Source organism: Pogona vitticeps, chromosome 4 (assembly GCF_051106095.1).
Source record: "Pogona vitticeps strain Pit_001003342236 chromosome 4, PviZW2.1, whole genome shotgun sequence".
Taxonomy (NCBI): Eukaryota; Metazoa; Chordata; class Lepidosauria; order Squamata; family Agamidae; genus Pogona; species Pogona vitticeps.
Genome location: NC_135786.1, coordinates 219,717,141 through 219,732,478, shown reverse-complemented (window position 1 = coordinate 219,732,478; position 15,338 = coordinate 219,717,141). Strand labels below are relative to the sequence as shown.

At 43.1% G+C, this 15,338-nt stretch overlaps 1 protein-coding gene across 2 annotated transcripts in view; it reads left to right on the top strand.

Annotated features, from left to right (window-relative positions):
• The first annotated feature begins 747 nt into the window (after window positions 1–747).
• NUDCD1 (NudC domain containing 1) overlaps window positions 748–15,338 on the top strand; it is a 60,499-nt gene continuing 45,908 nt past the window's right edge. Inside the window, exons 1-4 of one of the 2 annotated variants that reach the window (XM_072999260.2) lie at window positions 748–987; window positions 7,674–7,828; window positions 10,336–10,521; window positions 14,444–14,627. In XM_072999260.2, the coding sequence (XP_072855361.2) occupies window positions 870–987; window positions 7,674–7,828; window positions 10,336–10,521; window positions 14,444–14,627 (643 nt within the window). In that variant the 5' untranslated portion in view covers window positions 748–869. The remainder of the gene's footprint in view (window positions 988–7,673; window positions 7,829–10,335; window positions 10,522–14,443; window positions 14,628–15,338) is intronic. The other variant, XM_020783470.3, reaches the window with a different exon arrangement.

The window sequence follows — 15,338 nt, the reverse complement described above, 5'->3', positions numbered from 1 at the left end:
AACCCCATATTGATTTGCACTGAATAATGTAAGTAAGCTAAGTGCATTGACTGTGCTGACGGTGCCAGTGAACTCAGTGGAAACTGTTTCTAGATAAACATGCATGTAGGACTGCAGCCTCATTCTGATTCCAGGAAAAAGCCAAAACGATATAACCGGTGGCACCTCTACTGGACCACTAAAGAAATAGAACAAAAACAAAAATCCCCAGCGAGCTTTCAGTGATAACCCATCTTCTTTGGGCTGTGCACCAAGTTTCAAAATTATATGGTTTTATGAAAATCCCGAAGTCTCTTGGCCAGGGGACAGACTGTTATTGGGCTTCAGTGTGGAAGGGATGATGACTCTCCAAACTCGTGGCAACCCTACAGTAGCTCAGTGGTTTGGGAATGGTAGGGAGTTCGATTCCCCACTTTGCCTCTTTGACAGGGACTCCACCCGATGAGGATCCGTCGGCTTCCTCTACTGAGTCAACCCTTCACATATTTCTTTCACATATTTCACTCCTTCTTTCCCGGCTGCTCTCAACTTTCCCTAGTATTATCTGCTTTTTCAGCGAGTCCTGTGTCGGCGCGTTGTGGCCAAAGACGGAACTCCTTCAGCTCAGCCGCCCTCGCTCCTGTGGACCACTCGCTGCAATGAAACAAGCGCCGAGACCTCCAGGCAACTACAATTCCCAGCGTGCCAAGCGACACTACCATACCCAGAACCCTTAGCGGTTACGGAAGCCGGGGCAGCGGCGGCGGCGGCTCTCTTCTGGCAGAGTCCTCGGCTGGGGAGTTGGTCCGGGCCTCGAAAGGTCCGCGAGAGAAAGGTTCCCCTTTTCAGCGACGAGGCTGTCGTTCTCCGGCCTCTTCCCGGGTCGAGGCATGGAGGCAGCGGCCAACTGCTCCCTCCGCGTCAAGCGGCTGCTTTTGGACCCCAAGTTTGAGGGGTACAAGTTGTCCCTGGAGCCCCTGGCCTCTTACCAAGTGCAGCTGGAGTCGCGTAAGTACGGGGAAGGGGAAGGTTTCTCCCCCCCTCGCCCCGTTGTCACTCTATGGATTTGGACAAAACCTGGAAATAAGAGCTGCTCAATACCCAGATATAATTCCTTTTAAAAAGTATGTCTTGCTTGGTTGATTGGCTGGTGTTTCCCGCCCCCGCCCCCGTTTAAATTAGAAACACTTTGCTTTGCTGTTAATTGCATTCATAGGACGGTGAAATCAAGGCAGGGGGAATGAATACAACCCACCCAGGTTATGGAAACTGTTCTAAAGATAAAGGTGATGTTTTTGGGTGGCAGGAGCAGAACGCCTGGGGAGTTGTAGGCCCAAACAAACAAGTCTCTTGTTAAGAAATTATAGGATATCTGGGTCACATTCTTGTACATTCTAGAAGACACCCCCCCCCCCCCAGTCTCTCAGAACTGTTGTGCTGCTGTGTATTTCCAGGAAAAAGAACAGATGTTACAGAGAAGTAGAAAGTCAGATTTTTGAATGTTTACCTGATTAGAAGTACAATTATTTCCTGTCACCAGCTGCCAAGTGTTGTGTTCAACGTGGCTTGTTTCTCTTGGGGCAGTGTGTGTGAGGAAATTGAGTACGGCCTTAAAATTAAAATAAAACTTTCCTCTAATTCTTCAATAAATAAAATGGTTCAGTCAAGAATCTGCAGAGCGCATTGGCTTCAAGTCTTCTTTGGTAGACTACCTCTTATTTGTAAGGTTATCCCAGGTGGCACTTCCTGTCTCAAAAGTTGTTAAGTCGCCTCATACTCTTCATGATCCCATGGACCAGAGCACGCCAGGCCCTCCTGTCTTCCTCCCAGAGTTGGGTCAAATTCATGTTGGTAAGCTTTGGTGACACTGTCCATCCATCTCATCCTCTGTTGTCCCCTTCTCCTCCTGGCTTCACACTTTCCCAACATCAGAGTCTTTTCCAGGGAGTTTTCTCTTCTCATCAGATGGCCAAAGTACTGGAGCCTCAGCTTCAGGATCTTTCCTTCCAGTGAGCACTCAGGGTTGATTTCCTTTAGAATGGATAGGTTTGTTCTCTTTGCAGTCCAGGGGACTCTCAAGAGTCTCCTCCAGCACCACATTTCAAAAGCATCAATTCTTCGGCGGTCAGCCTTCTTTGTGGTCCAGCTCTCACTTCCATACATCGCTACTGGAAAAACCATAGCTTTGGCTATATGGATCTTTGTTGGCAAGGTGATGGCTCTGCTTTTTAAGATGCTGTCGAGGTTTGTCATCACTTTCCTCCTAAGAAGCAGGAGTCTTTTAATTTTGTGTCTGCTGTCACCATCTGCAGTGATCAGGGAGCCCAAGAAAGTAGAATCTGTCACGGCCTCCTTATCGTCTCCTTCTATTTCCCAGGAGGTGTTAGGACCAGTGGCCATGATCTTAGGGTTTTTTTTTAAATGTTTAGCCTCAGACCATTTTTTGTACTCTCCTCTTTCACCCTCATTAAGAGGTTCTTTAATTCCTCCTCACTTTCTGCTATCAGAGTGGCATCATCTGCATATCTGAGGCTGTTGATATTTCTTCCAGCAATCTTAACTCTGGCTTGGGATTCATCCAGTCCGGCCTTTCACATGGTGTTTTCTGCATATAAGTTAAATAAGCAGGGGGACAATATACAGCCTTGTCATATTCCTTTCCCAATTTTGAACCAATTAGTTGTTCCATATCCAGTTCTAACTGTTGCTTCCTGTCCTACATATAGATTTCTCAGGAGGTAGATATGTGGTCAGGCATTCCCATTTCTTTAAGTACTTGCCATAGTTTCTTGTGGTCCATACAGTCAAAGGCTTTTGCTTAGTCAATGAAGCAGAAGTAGATGTTTTTCTGGAACTCTCTGGCTTTCTCCATAATTCAGGGCATTTTAGCAATTTGATCTCGAGTTCCTCTGCCCCTTCAAAATCCAGCTTGTACTTCTGGGAGTTCTCGGTCCACATACTGCTGAAGCCTACCTTGTAGGATTTTGAGCATAACCTTGCTAGCGTGTGAAATGAGTGCAATTGTACGGTAGTTGGAGCATTCTTTGGCACTGCCCTTCTTTGGGATTGGGATGTAGACTGATCTTTTCCAATCCTCTGGCCACTGCTGAGTTTTCCAAACTTGCTGGCATATTGAGTGTACCGCCTTAACAGCATCATTTAAAGACTCAGCAAATGAGAACTGTTTACCTAATGAAGAACTGTTTCCTTACAGTTCTTCATAGATAAAAACAGATCATATTGTGTAAAAATGTTAACTTGTTATATCACTGAACTTAACTGGTCAACTAGCATCATGTAGTTCTCCTATGTAACCTCCCATCCAACTAAACTGTTCCCTCTTTATGCTCTCTATCATGCCAGGTAAGCTTTGTCTTCAGTGTGGAAGGGATTGTCGCTCTCAAGTTGGCCTTCTCAGCCACACTAGACGCTGTTCCAGGACCTCTATTCAGAGCACGATACCATAGTCTTTCGAGATTGAAGGATGCCTAAGTAGGTGCAATGGTAATTAATTTTTTTTCTTGCATCTGCTGCAACAGCTCACTGCCCCAGACATTGTGGTGAAAATGCTCTGCTACCTTTCTGGGCCACTCAATTATATTAGGTATATATGTGTCTTCCATGCACCACACCCATTTCATTTTCCCAGCCTTCAGTGCTGTTGCCATGTTTGTCGTATTGTCTGTGACAAACTGCCTTTCTGTAACTAGACACCACTCCTGCAGCCTGTCCCTCAGACCCTCTTGAATCCTGTGAGCGATCACAACCACATTCAACAGGGCCCACCTGTATCCTGCCCTTGCGTGTTACCCTATTCCTGCATCTCCCACCAGTGTCTTATCAGGGAGAAGTAGGCATGTTTTGCATCCTGGCTGCTTCAGATGTCACTTGTCTAGCATACTTGTCTGTGCCCTGGCCAACTGCTGATGTACCAGTTGTCTAACACCCCAATGTAAATCCAGTACCCCTTTGTGACTAAGGGTTGTTCAAGACAGAAATTACTAATAGGGTTCCAATTCTACCATATACCTACAGAAACCAGTATTTTCCACCAGAGAGAACGGATGGTCATCCAGGGCTATCATTTCCCTTAAGTAACTGTGGCATTTTTATATTTGCAGAATGATTTTTCCTATGCCTTCCAAGCACCTTCAGGATAGTCTGGAACTTATTTTTGAGATGTGGGTCTGCCATTTGCTGCCTCCAACCTCTTGCTATTTGCCCATCTCCTTCCTTGCTTCCCTGCGCTGGTGGCTGAACCTCTGCCCTCTGATGACTCTTATCCTTCATAATAAGAAATCTACTTGGTCTCACAGTACTTACTTCATTTGCCAGCAGCAATAGTCTGTGCTGAGTTTTCAGGGAGCTGAGCATTCTACTGTGGAGAGGTCACCCAAGTCCTGCCCACACTTGAACACCTTTCTGCAGTACATGCCCTCAGCCATGCAAGCATCTGTTGCACACTGTTGAAGATGCGCTCAGATTATTGACTTATTGGGAACTCTAGTTTTTGGCCGCGTGTTCTTAACGGATTGTTAACTTGTCCCTACTAGTTCTGGCTGCTGATGGGGCATGTGCATATGAAGGGGCAGGGGTGATATCAATGTCATGTACTTCTGAAATTGTGTCCAACTGAATCTCTTCAGTCTCTTTCCCCATATCAGATGTGTATGTACTTGCAGGAGAGTTCCCATCAACTACAATGCTACTTTGCATAGCAGAAATCATCAAGGGATGGGGGCTGGGGGTAAATCTTTCCTTAAATATGGAGCTGCATGGTATAGATATGGAAAGCAATGTCTGCTGCTGTTTGTAAATCTCTTTCCCAACTGCAAAAGCAGCTGCACTACTGCTGCCCAAGGTGACAGTGTCAGTCTGAATGAATGCCCTTGTCCTTGTCCTTCTCTGGTACATGGGCTCTTTGGAAAATAAAGTGCTTCTTCACCATCTTTTTTGCCCCCTTACCCTGCCTGGATTGCACAAAGATGACACAGGGACATGTTTGAAATTCAGTCATATCTGTCCCACCTTGAACCAGAGGCTTCTCTGCCACCTCCTTGGCAGACACACATCCTCTGCTGCAGCCTGGTACTCTTTCATAATGTCAGTACTGAACAAGACAGGTAGGTGACAGATTGGTTATGGGGGAAGAATCATAATAGCAGTTGTGTGCTATTTTCCGCCTCACCCACCCTTCTCAGTAGAATCTGTTGCAGTGGGTGCAGGCAACATTTCTGCAGCCTTCCCTACTACTTCTACCACACCCCATGTTTCCTACTGCCTGGACATTCTACCCAAAGAAAATCAGTACAGTGGGGTCTCGACTTAAGAACTTAATCCGTATTGGAAGGTGGTTCTCAAGTCGAAAAGTTCTCAAGTCGAATCTGCATTTCCCATAGGAATGCATTGAAAACCATTTAATCCGTATTTGCTCTTTTCTGTCCATAGAAACTAATGGGAAGCTGCTATTCTGCCTTCTGCCACTAGAGGGGGATATTTTCTTTCCTTTTTCCCCTTAGGTTCAGGGAAGGCAGGGAACACTAAAGGCAGCACTTTAGAACTCTTTTTTTAAAAAAACGAAGCCAATTTTAAATAATGTTTTAAAGCATGTTGTGCTGATTTTTTCAGCACAAAGGCACTCAGGCAGGCTTTTTAGGTGCTGAGCAAGCCTCCGGAAGCCTGCTCAGAGCCAGCCGATCAGCTGTTAGGCGGGGAGAGGAGCGGGGAAAACCACAAAATGGCTGCCAGGCTCTTTCTGGGTGTCGGCTTTTAGCTCTTTCCTGCTCTTTTTCCTGTGGTTTGGGGGCTACCAAGGCCTGGTAAGTGACTTTATTTAACAGTACAGTATTTATTTTTAAGTTTCTGACCCTTTCCCCCCCTCCAGAAGCCTCTAAGGGGAGGGAGGGGGGACTTTTTTCCCTGTTCGTAACTCGAGGGAAGTTCGCATGTCGAGTCCTTACTTTCCCTATAGGGCAGGTTCGTAACTTGAATTGTTTGCAAGTCGGGTCGTTCGTAAGTCGAGACCCCACTGTATCTGATTTTACTCCAGCATTACTACACAATAAGACATTATTTGATGGACTCAGAATATTTCCAAATTCAGGTGCACATCCTTAGTGCTAGCCCCAGTGGAAAGGTCCACAGTGTTCTAAAGTCTAAAGCAAACATAAGGGCATCCTTAGATATTATTTTTTTCCATTATTTTTAAGCATCTACTCATAGTAAATATTCATACATGGAGATACCGTATTTTTCCATGTACTGTATAAGACTATACTTTTGTCTAAAATCTTTAGACTAAAAAGTGAGGGTCATCTTATACACGGAAGTAAGCTGAGGAGAGAAAAAACACAAGTGGAGGGGAAAGCAGGGATCAAAGTGATCCTGCAGGGCTTTGATTCTTCCTTTCCTCTCCACTTGGTAAGTCCCATGGGGCTTAGCAAAAGGAAGGGGGAAAGAATCAATGCAATCCCGTGTCTGTATAAAGGGAAAAGGGATCAAAACAATCATGCAGTGGCAGGATTGCTTTAATCCCTTTCTCCTTCCTTTTGCTAAGCCCTGTGGGGCTTAGCATGAAGGGAGAAAGCAGAGATCAAAGCGATCCTGCAATGCTTTGATCCCTTCCCCCCTACACTTGCTAAGCCCCACTTAGATTTCTTAATTTGGGGTTAGAAAAGTGGGGGTGTCTTATACATGGGGCATCTTATACACAGAAAAATATGGGTAAGTCCTGTTCAAATAGGAGGGATGTAGTTTAAATAGGATGAACTGAGCCACTGGTGTAGAAACAACAACCCAAATTTGAGCCCTGATAACTGAGTTGCTACTTTGTTCTCTATATAAGCTGTTACAAGTTTGAGCCACAGGGTGTCACTGCAAGGCAAATACTAGTCTTCAGAGATATCATGTGCTCTGTGCTGGAAAAAGTATGGCCAGAGAGGTTTTGTACATTAGTGCGTCCCAGTGTACAGTGAATGGTCCAGGACCAAAAATGCACACACCCAAGATTCCCCATTAATGTGGCCAGTCAACTGAGAGTGCCTTAGGAAGGTAATGTGTCATAGAGTCTGGTGGTTTGTTCTCCATCCAACAACAAAAAAGTAGTTCTGCTGATGTGGCAATAACTGGTGCAGAGATACTTACAGTACTGCCTCTGCAGCAGGGTAATAACTGTGGGAAGGAAGGCTTGGGTCCCATAAGTCTATTAATCTTTGTGTTTTTTGTCTACAACTGACATGAAAGCGAAAATAAATATTTCCAGAATATTTGAGGCTGATTTTTAGTATGGAATTTTGCATTTGTCTAACAAATACATGTTGTTTGTTTGAAACTGTGATTTTTTTAAGAACAATTGCTGGAGACTTCTCTAAAAAGGTTTAAAACTTCTAAAAATGTACCTTTTCCATAAGTACAATTTAAGCCAGAGACAGCAGGTGGCAGTCTAAAATTTCTTGTGTTTTGACTCACCGGATTGAATATGTTTGTGTGTTTTCTAAATACTTGAAATGAAATTCTAGATCTGGGAGGTCACAAATTTAAAAGAAAACTAATCTTGACATTTATTATTCTGAACATAGGTCCCAAAAGCGATTGTCTGTTAAATATCATATTTATAACATTTATGTTTAAATAACACTCAGCTTGAAGTGGCTACATTTAGCATATTTTCCTTTTCCTTTTCTTTTCCCATCCAGCTGTAGCAGAAGTTAAACTTCGAGATGATCAATACACTTTGGACCACATGCGTGCCTTTGGAATGTACAACTACTTGCATCTTGATTCCTGGTACCAAGATAACGTTTATTATGTTGATCAACTTGGAAGAGTCATGAATTTAAGTGTCACACTGGTAAGACTGCAGTTTTAAAGAAGGAAGAAAAAGAAATGTATATGCTTACCAGTGCAATTTAAACTCAGATATACTGGGTGTAGTATTTCTAAAATGGGAAGAAGGTACTTGAGCTGCTGCAACTGCCCTTGCGTTGTCTGTTCCCAGAGATACTGCTATGGTGATTGAGATCAGCCAGGAGAACAGCCAAAAAAAGTGGGTAGGGAAGAGTGGAGAAGCTCATTTATCCAAATGTGAACCCTCTTATCCCATACTCACAGCTACCATGTCAAAATAGACTTGGCCATGATATGGTCAACATCCCTGAGCTGACTTTGGATGGCCCTCATTCATCTTGTCTAGTTAGGACTATGCCTAAGTAGGATTGTCAGAGCAAGTGAGGTCCTCTACCCATTATTTGCCCCCCCACCCATAAAAATATGAATTGTACAAGGATTGCAGACACATTAGTTCTGCTTGAAATGATTGTTTAACAGTTTCTGACTGTTCATTCATTAATGGTGAGAAAGGGCAAGGAAATGCCATTTGGAAGTGATCAGGATGTTTAATTGTGGTTGGAACATTGCCCTGTAGAACATTCCCACTAAGTATAAAACTGTAGCCATTTCTATAGAGTTTATTTATATGGACTAAGGTGCCAACATGTAGAATAGTATTCAACAGTGTGCTTCCATTTTTTAAAGTTTGTGATTAGGTTCGTCTTCTGCTGGAGGCGACCCCTGAGTTTGCGTGGGAAGGAGAGTCGGAGGCAGTTCGGAATTTTTAACATTACTCTTTTTATTCTTTAACAAGTTTAACTCAACAATCTCAAATGGGTCCATTAAACTTAATTCTGGTAGAATCTTGTAACTCCTTACTTTAACATCAGGTGTTCTCAGATCACTCCTTATAGAGGGGCCAGACCAAACTGCTCCCGATCTGTCATAGGCCTTAGTGGGGTGCTCCTCACGGCACAGACTGTCCCACAGCATGGGTGTCTTGCCCAGTCCCCCTCGTGTGGTGGATGGAGTAAAGAGGGACTGGGACAGATCACCCTTCTCCCCCCAATGCTGATTGCATGGGTACACAACCACAGTCCATTCTAGAGGCTGTAGGTCTCCTTTCACGCGGGAGTCTTTTGGTTCTGGCAACAAACCTCCCCCAATCTGAAGGTTTGGAAAGTCTTTCATTAATCCAGGTAAGTTCTCTTGCCCGCAACCTAGCTCGGTTTGCACAGCCTGGTCTCTTTTCTCCGGCTTTTCTCCGCCCATTACAATTCTAAAACTTTGTGCGCCTTCCTCCTCTTTTATAATCTCCTCCCAGACAATAAGGTCCAACTCCTCCCCCTTCTCATCAGCCGGACACACCTCCAGTGACCCTTTCCATTCCTCCCTCTCCTGATCTATCTCCACCAATATGCCTTCTGCGCAGCCACGACTTCCCTCTGGGATCTGTTCATTGGAGGACGGCACACTGGCTCTCTCTCCTTCACAAAGTTGTTTCTGCTGATCGGTTGAGGGACACCCTTCTGTAGCATAGACCCTAAAACCATGCAGAGAAACTCTCCAAAGCAGGTTTTCAGCATTGTGAAAGATTGCGGTAGTGGGAGAGAAAGAAAATCTCAACATTACCAACGTCATCATGTTGGATCTAGCCCAGTTCAGTTGCTATGATACTTAGGGTCATTTAATACCCTGGTTACCAACCTTGGGTTACTCAGGAGTTTTGGACTGCAACTCCCAGAAGCCTTCACCACCAACTGTGCTGGCTGGGGTTTCTGGGAGTTGCAGTTAAAAAACATCCGAGTAACAAAGGTTGGGAACCACTGATTTAATACATACTGGCTGAAAGTCACAGGCTCATTGAATCAGTGGGGATTATTCAACTCTTCTGTAAGTTCAGTTTACTCAGTGCACCTACACTGACTGTGCCTTACTCCTGTCTTTTGTTGTTTAGTCATTAAGTCGTGTCCGACTCCTGTCTTATTTTGTTTATAAACTAAGGAAAAAAAGAGATAAATTAGAATTTAAACATTTATTGTGCACATTTTACTTTGAAAAGTATGCATTACTTATTTCCATTAATTGTGTGATCCAGCAGATTGTAAATTCCTCAGATGTTAACTTTTTAAGCTAATAATAATATTAAGCTCTCCAGCATAAACTCTTGTTGATTTCAACAGTGTTAGTCTATTTATTTATGTTCATTGCTCAATCAAAAGCTTGTGCTACCCATAATAGTGCTAAACATTACAGAGTCTCTTTTACCAGGTGAAATACTACTGTTCCAAGAGGTGATTGCAGGAATCAGTTAGGTTATTTATGCAGACACATGTCACAAAGCCTAGTTTCTCATATTTATATTTTGGATCTTGAGTAGAGTTATGCTATTGACTAAAACAGGTTTGTGTCATATTCTTGCCATCTACAATAATACTTCAAACTATTCCATAAGGTATCCCCATCCTAGGGGCCTCAACTGGGGACTGTTCATCAACAGTCAACTCTTTCATTGTTTCTTGATTACAGGACACTGCCTTAAAAAAGCCAAGAGAAGTATTCCGGCTTCCTCGAGACTTGATTGCTTGTGATAATCGTCTTTGTGCATCAGTGCATTTCACATCTTCCACCTGGGCTACGCTTTCAGATGGAACAGGAAGACTGTATCTCATTCAAACAGGCAAGCGTGGTAATGGCTCGTGTGAAAAGTGGGAAGTAAGTCAAATAACAAATAAATATGCTAGCCCTTCCAATGACTGGAAGTAAAATTACTTCTCAAAAAACATCTCCCAGATCAGGGAATCTTTTAAAAATATTTGAATCTTTGAAGAGTTGAGGCTATAAACTTTCATTGGTGAGGGAATGCCCCAGTCTCTGGAAAGCTAGCAAGCAGGGCAAAAATCAGCAGCTGGCCTGTTTTGTGTTTTCTTTGCATCTGGTAGTTGGGTGTACTGCCTGTGAACATGGAGCTGTTATTTAGACAGAGGTCTAATAGCAAGTACACCCATTAATTTTTTTAAAATTCCAAACTTGGAAGAAAGGTGGAGAATATCTTCCACCCTGCACTGAACCTGAGGGGAATCCAGGAATCAGTGAAGAGTTCCTCACGTAAAGGGGGAGAAGTCTGTGGTCTCCCCTGTTGTATGCCTAGCTTGGAACTGCTGGGGAGAAGGGGGTGGGCTTAAAAAGCACCCAAGAGTTCCTCTGTAAGTGGGTTGGTCAGGTTTGATAGCCAATGCAAAATTTGGCTGGCTTCGGAGACTCTTGAAAGTGGAGTATAGCAAGTGCAGAAAAGTGCAGCCATCTTCAACTTGAGTTGATTCAAATTACTTCCCCCCCTTTCTTGTAGTTTAAGTTAATTTCTAAAGTACAGTGGTGCCCCGCAGGACGGGTGCTCCGTTTAACGACGAAGCCACTTGACGTCGATGTTTTTGCAATCGCAAAAGTGATCACAAAATGATGTTCCCTATGGGGGAATTTCGCTTTGCGATGATCGGTTCCCTGCTTCGGGAACTGATTCTCGCAAAGCAATGATTTTTTAACAGCTGATCGGCAGTTTCAAAATGGCCGCTGGGTAAACAAAATGGCCGCCCGCTGTTTTCTGGGACGGATTCCTCACTGCACAGGCAGCGAAAATGGCCGTGCTATGGAGGATCTTCACTGGACGGTGAGTTTCCAGCCCATAGGAACGCATGAACTGGGTTTTAATGCATTTCTGTGGGCTTTTTAAAATTGCTTTACGATGTTTTCGTTCTACAGTGATTTCACTGGAACAAATTAACGTCGTAATGCGAGGCACCACTGTATTGTAGAAATATAATACTGGAAATAGTGATTTTTTTAAAAAAATCCCAGCATTAAAATGTTTATATAAGAATTTGCCTTGTTTTGAGCCAGACATTCCAGGTTCATATTGCCTACTCTGGCATGCAGCCATTGTTTCTCATCCCTGCTCTCTGAGATGCTGGGGTCTGAACCTGGCATCTTCTGCAGGCATGTCCACTTGTCTTCTACTGCCCCACAGGCTCTCTCATGACATGGTATATTATGAAGTCAATGGCTTTATGATAAGAGGACATTTGGAGTGAAATGAGGCCAATAAAAATGCATTAACTCTGAAGGGTTATGCGCCTTAGAAATTAATGGGTGTCATCATTCAGAAGTGTCTGGGTTATTCCTGGTCTTTGATGTGTAACTTTTAGTGGAATTCAGTAAGTCAGCTTTTTCTTGAAATGTAAAATTTGAGTTTGTTTTCAAGTTGTAAATCTGCAACTGAATTCCCTGGGAGAGTTAGATGGTAATATGCACAGTAGGAGGAAATTGTGAACATCATGTTAACACAAATTGCTTTTAAATGGGCACTGATCATTATGTGATGTGAAAAGTAGATTTATTGAACATTGACTGATCCTCTTTGCCTTCTTTCCCAACAGCCCACACTTTCTGAGCAAATTAATCTGAAATCTCAAATGAGCGTCTGTACCATTTTTGAGACAGAACAATCCAGCATAGAAATGATAACACTTTTCTTTTCTTGCTTAGTGGCAAAAGGCATAGTAGTGAGGGCAGCGTGTCAAATTACCTACTGCTTTATAACAGGGACGGGCAACTTCAGTGGGTCTGAGGGCCAGTTTTTTCCCCCCAGGGGCTGTGTGGATGGCCAGAGTTGCAAAAAAGGAAACTGAAGCAGCTAGAAACCCTTTTCTTGTTTTAAAAACAGGGTGGTTTTTTTTGTTTGTTTGTTTGTTTAAAAAAATCTTTGGAATACTTCAGGGGTTATCTTTTTTGGGGTGAGGAAGGGAAGTTGGCTAGGAGTGTCCCAGGAGTCTTGAGGGGGACTGTGTTTTGCCCTAAGGACGCAGTTTGCTCACCCTTGCTTTATAATGTTGAACACATTTCGAATCCTAACAGCAACCCTGGAAGCAGAAACAGTGTAAGTGCATAAAATGGAGATGTTAAGAATGGAATAGATATCTAAATCTACCTCTGGAGTGAGGTGGAACTTGAAAGGGGAATGCCTTTTCCCCTTGCGGATTCTACACTTTGTTGATGTAAACATGTACGACCCTGACCAGGTGATGTATTTTGAAAGAATACATTGGGTTGTTTGCAATGTCTGTTTATTCACAGAGTATTTGCAGTGTGTCTTTGAGAGCTCGAGTCATAAACATTGAAATGTGCTGGGATGGCATTTTTTCATATGGCAGACTATTATGGGTCTGTTGGTATGGCTAAGCCACCCGCATACCGCATGGTATGTGGGTGGCTTAGGTTAGGCTTGCCAGTTGAGGTCCAGGCTGATGAATCATCTCCACCACCATTACATCAAGTTGCATGAGCAGCAGCAGCAGCCACTGCTGCAGCATGGTCTCTTGTGTCGCTGTCAGCAGTTTTTAGCAATAACTTTATTTATTTATTTGATTTGTACCCCGCCTATCTGGTCTATGTGACCACTCTGAGCGGCTTCCAATATACTGGGGGGAACAAATCGGGTTCTATCTGCTGAAATCATATTGTTGTTTATTGAACATCAGGACAAATACCCATGGATAATAGAACTTTTGTGAACTTATTCAAGGTACAGTAGCCAGTTTAGGTAAATGAAAACTATGTGTTCAAAACTATCAGAAGATGGAGATAAACAAAGGAAGAATATTGTCTTTGGACTCTTTCTTTGAGTCCTTAAGGTCACTAGCTGACCACTGTTGACAACAGGATGCTGGCGTTGATGGAACTTGATCTGATTTACTGAGACAGTTTTCAATAGCCATTAGCTGTAACAAAGCCTTTCAGTATGTTCCCTTCATCTAGAATAGTACAGACAGAAGCTTGTTTTTTTTTCTTAAAGGTACCTCACTGCTTCTGTTCAGAATACCAGCCTCTAACATGAAATGACAGCAGCAGACAGGAAATGAGAGTCTCTCTCTTACATACACAAAACTCCAAAATATTACTCATGTAGTCCTGAAGGTCTACATCTTTATTCTATGCATTACTATGAATCAAACTTTAAGTCTGTTCTTCTACTTGTTTTTGACTGTAAACTACTTGACTTCAGTTGACTGTTGGTGGCATCTCATGTTCATTCCGCACACCTTCCTACTAATTACGAGGCATGAAAATGTAGAATCTCTCCAGCACCATGACATCTGGTGTGTAGGCCATATATTGCCTAGTCATTCCTTAGAAAGTTGAAATAAATGAGCAACTGATATATAGACATGAAATTTATGGACAACAGGATAAAAAAATGTAGGTGTGAAAGCTTAGGAAAATGGTATGCTACTGGGTGAACAATGACTGCACAGTTTTAGAAGTGTAAATACTTCTAGCAATCATTCTGCTAATTCCACTAATCCTGGCTGAATGTCTTGGACGTGTGACTTTTGTCTTTGTCTCATCAGTATATTCCAAAAGGTAGATACTTATCTGAAACCTCAGTTTGAAACTAGGTACTATAGCATATCAAAAGCTGCCATCCAAAGCAGGATCCCTGACTGCTTGAAACCAAAGCTATATCTCTTCCCCTCTCCTATTTTCTTCTTCTGGCCCTTAGTTTTAGGTTCTATTTGAAGCATGTCTTATGCATTCAGAAAACATCACTCAGTAACTCACAAAGAATCTTTCTCTCCCCCAGATACTATTCAGTGAAGAATTTGAAAGTCCCTTCATTATAGTTCACAGCATCTCCTTCCTGCAGTCAGATATACATTCAGTTGGTGTGTTACTCTTACGAGTAGAAAAAGATGAATCGGATGTGCAAGGCAGTGGCTTCCACGTATCCTTGGAATGGGTTACAATTGCAAAAAGGTCTAAGGAAGGTATGTATTTGCATTGGTTTCACCATTCTTGATTGTGAAGAAGAGACTCATAAATGTATATATATTGAATGAAGTCAGTGTTCCAGTGGTTTTACCTACTGGGTAGACCAGTGTTTCTTAGCCTTTGGTTTTGGAACTCATCTTCTGCCGTTCCTGACCATTGGCCATACTGGCTGAGGTTTCTGAGAACTCAAGTCTAAGACATGTGAAGAATCCCTGTGCTAGAAGGAGAAGCACCTGGTCACATCTGGCAAGCCACTGTATATCTGCTCCCTCTCTGTCTTGCTTACTCACTCATTCTTTTGCCTTCCCACCTGTTCTCAGTTTTCTGAGTATTGATCCTGAGCCATGACAACACCGGTCCCAGCAACATTAACCCAGGATTTGTAGAAGTGGGAAGACTGGGAAGGAATGTCTATGCAATAGAGTACCCTGAATAAGAGTCATCCATACTGCAATATTTTATTGCAGGTCTCACTTGTGGATAGTTAATGTTAAGTGCTGTCGAGCTGTGTCCGACTTGTAGTCCTCATCTGAATTAATGACTTCTAAAAGTTATAATTAGCGGCGCTATTCAGTTTGCAAGAGCTGACAAACGTATGCCGTCAAGTAAATTCTGACTTACGGCGACTCTTTTCAGAGTTTTCTAGGTAAAGAGTACTCAGAAGTGGTTACCCATTCCCTTCCTCTGAGGGGCACTGTGCAGCTTGC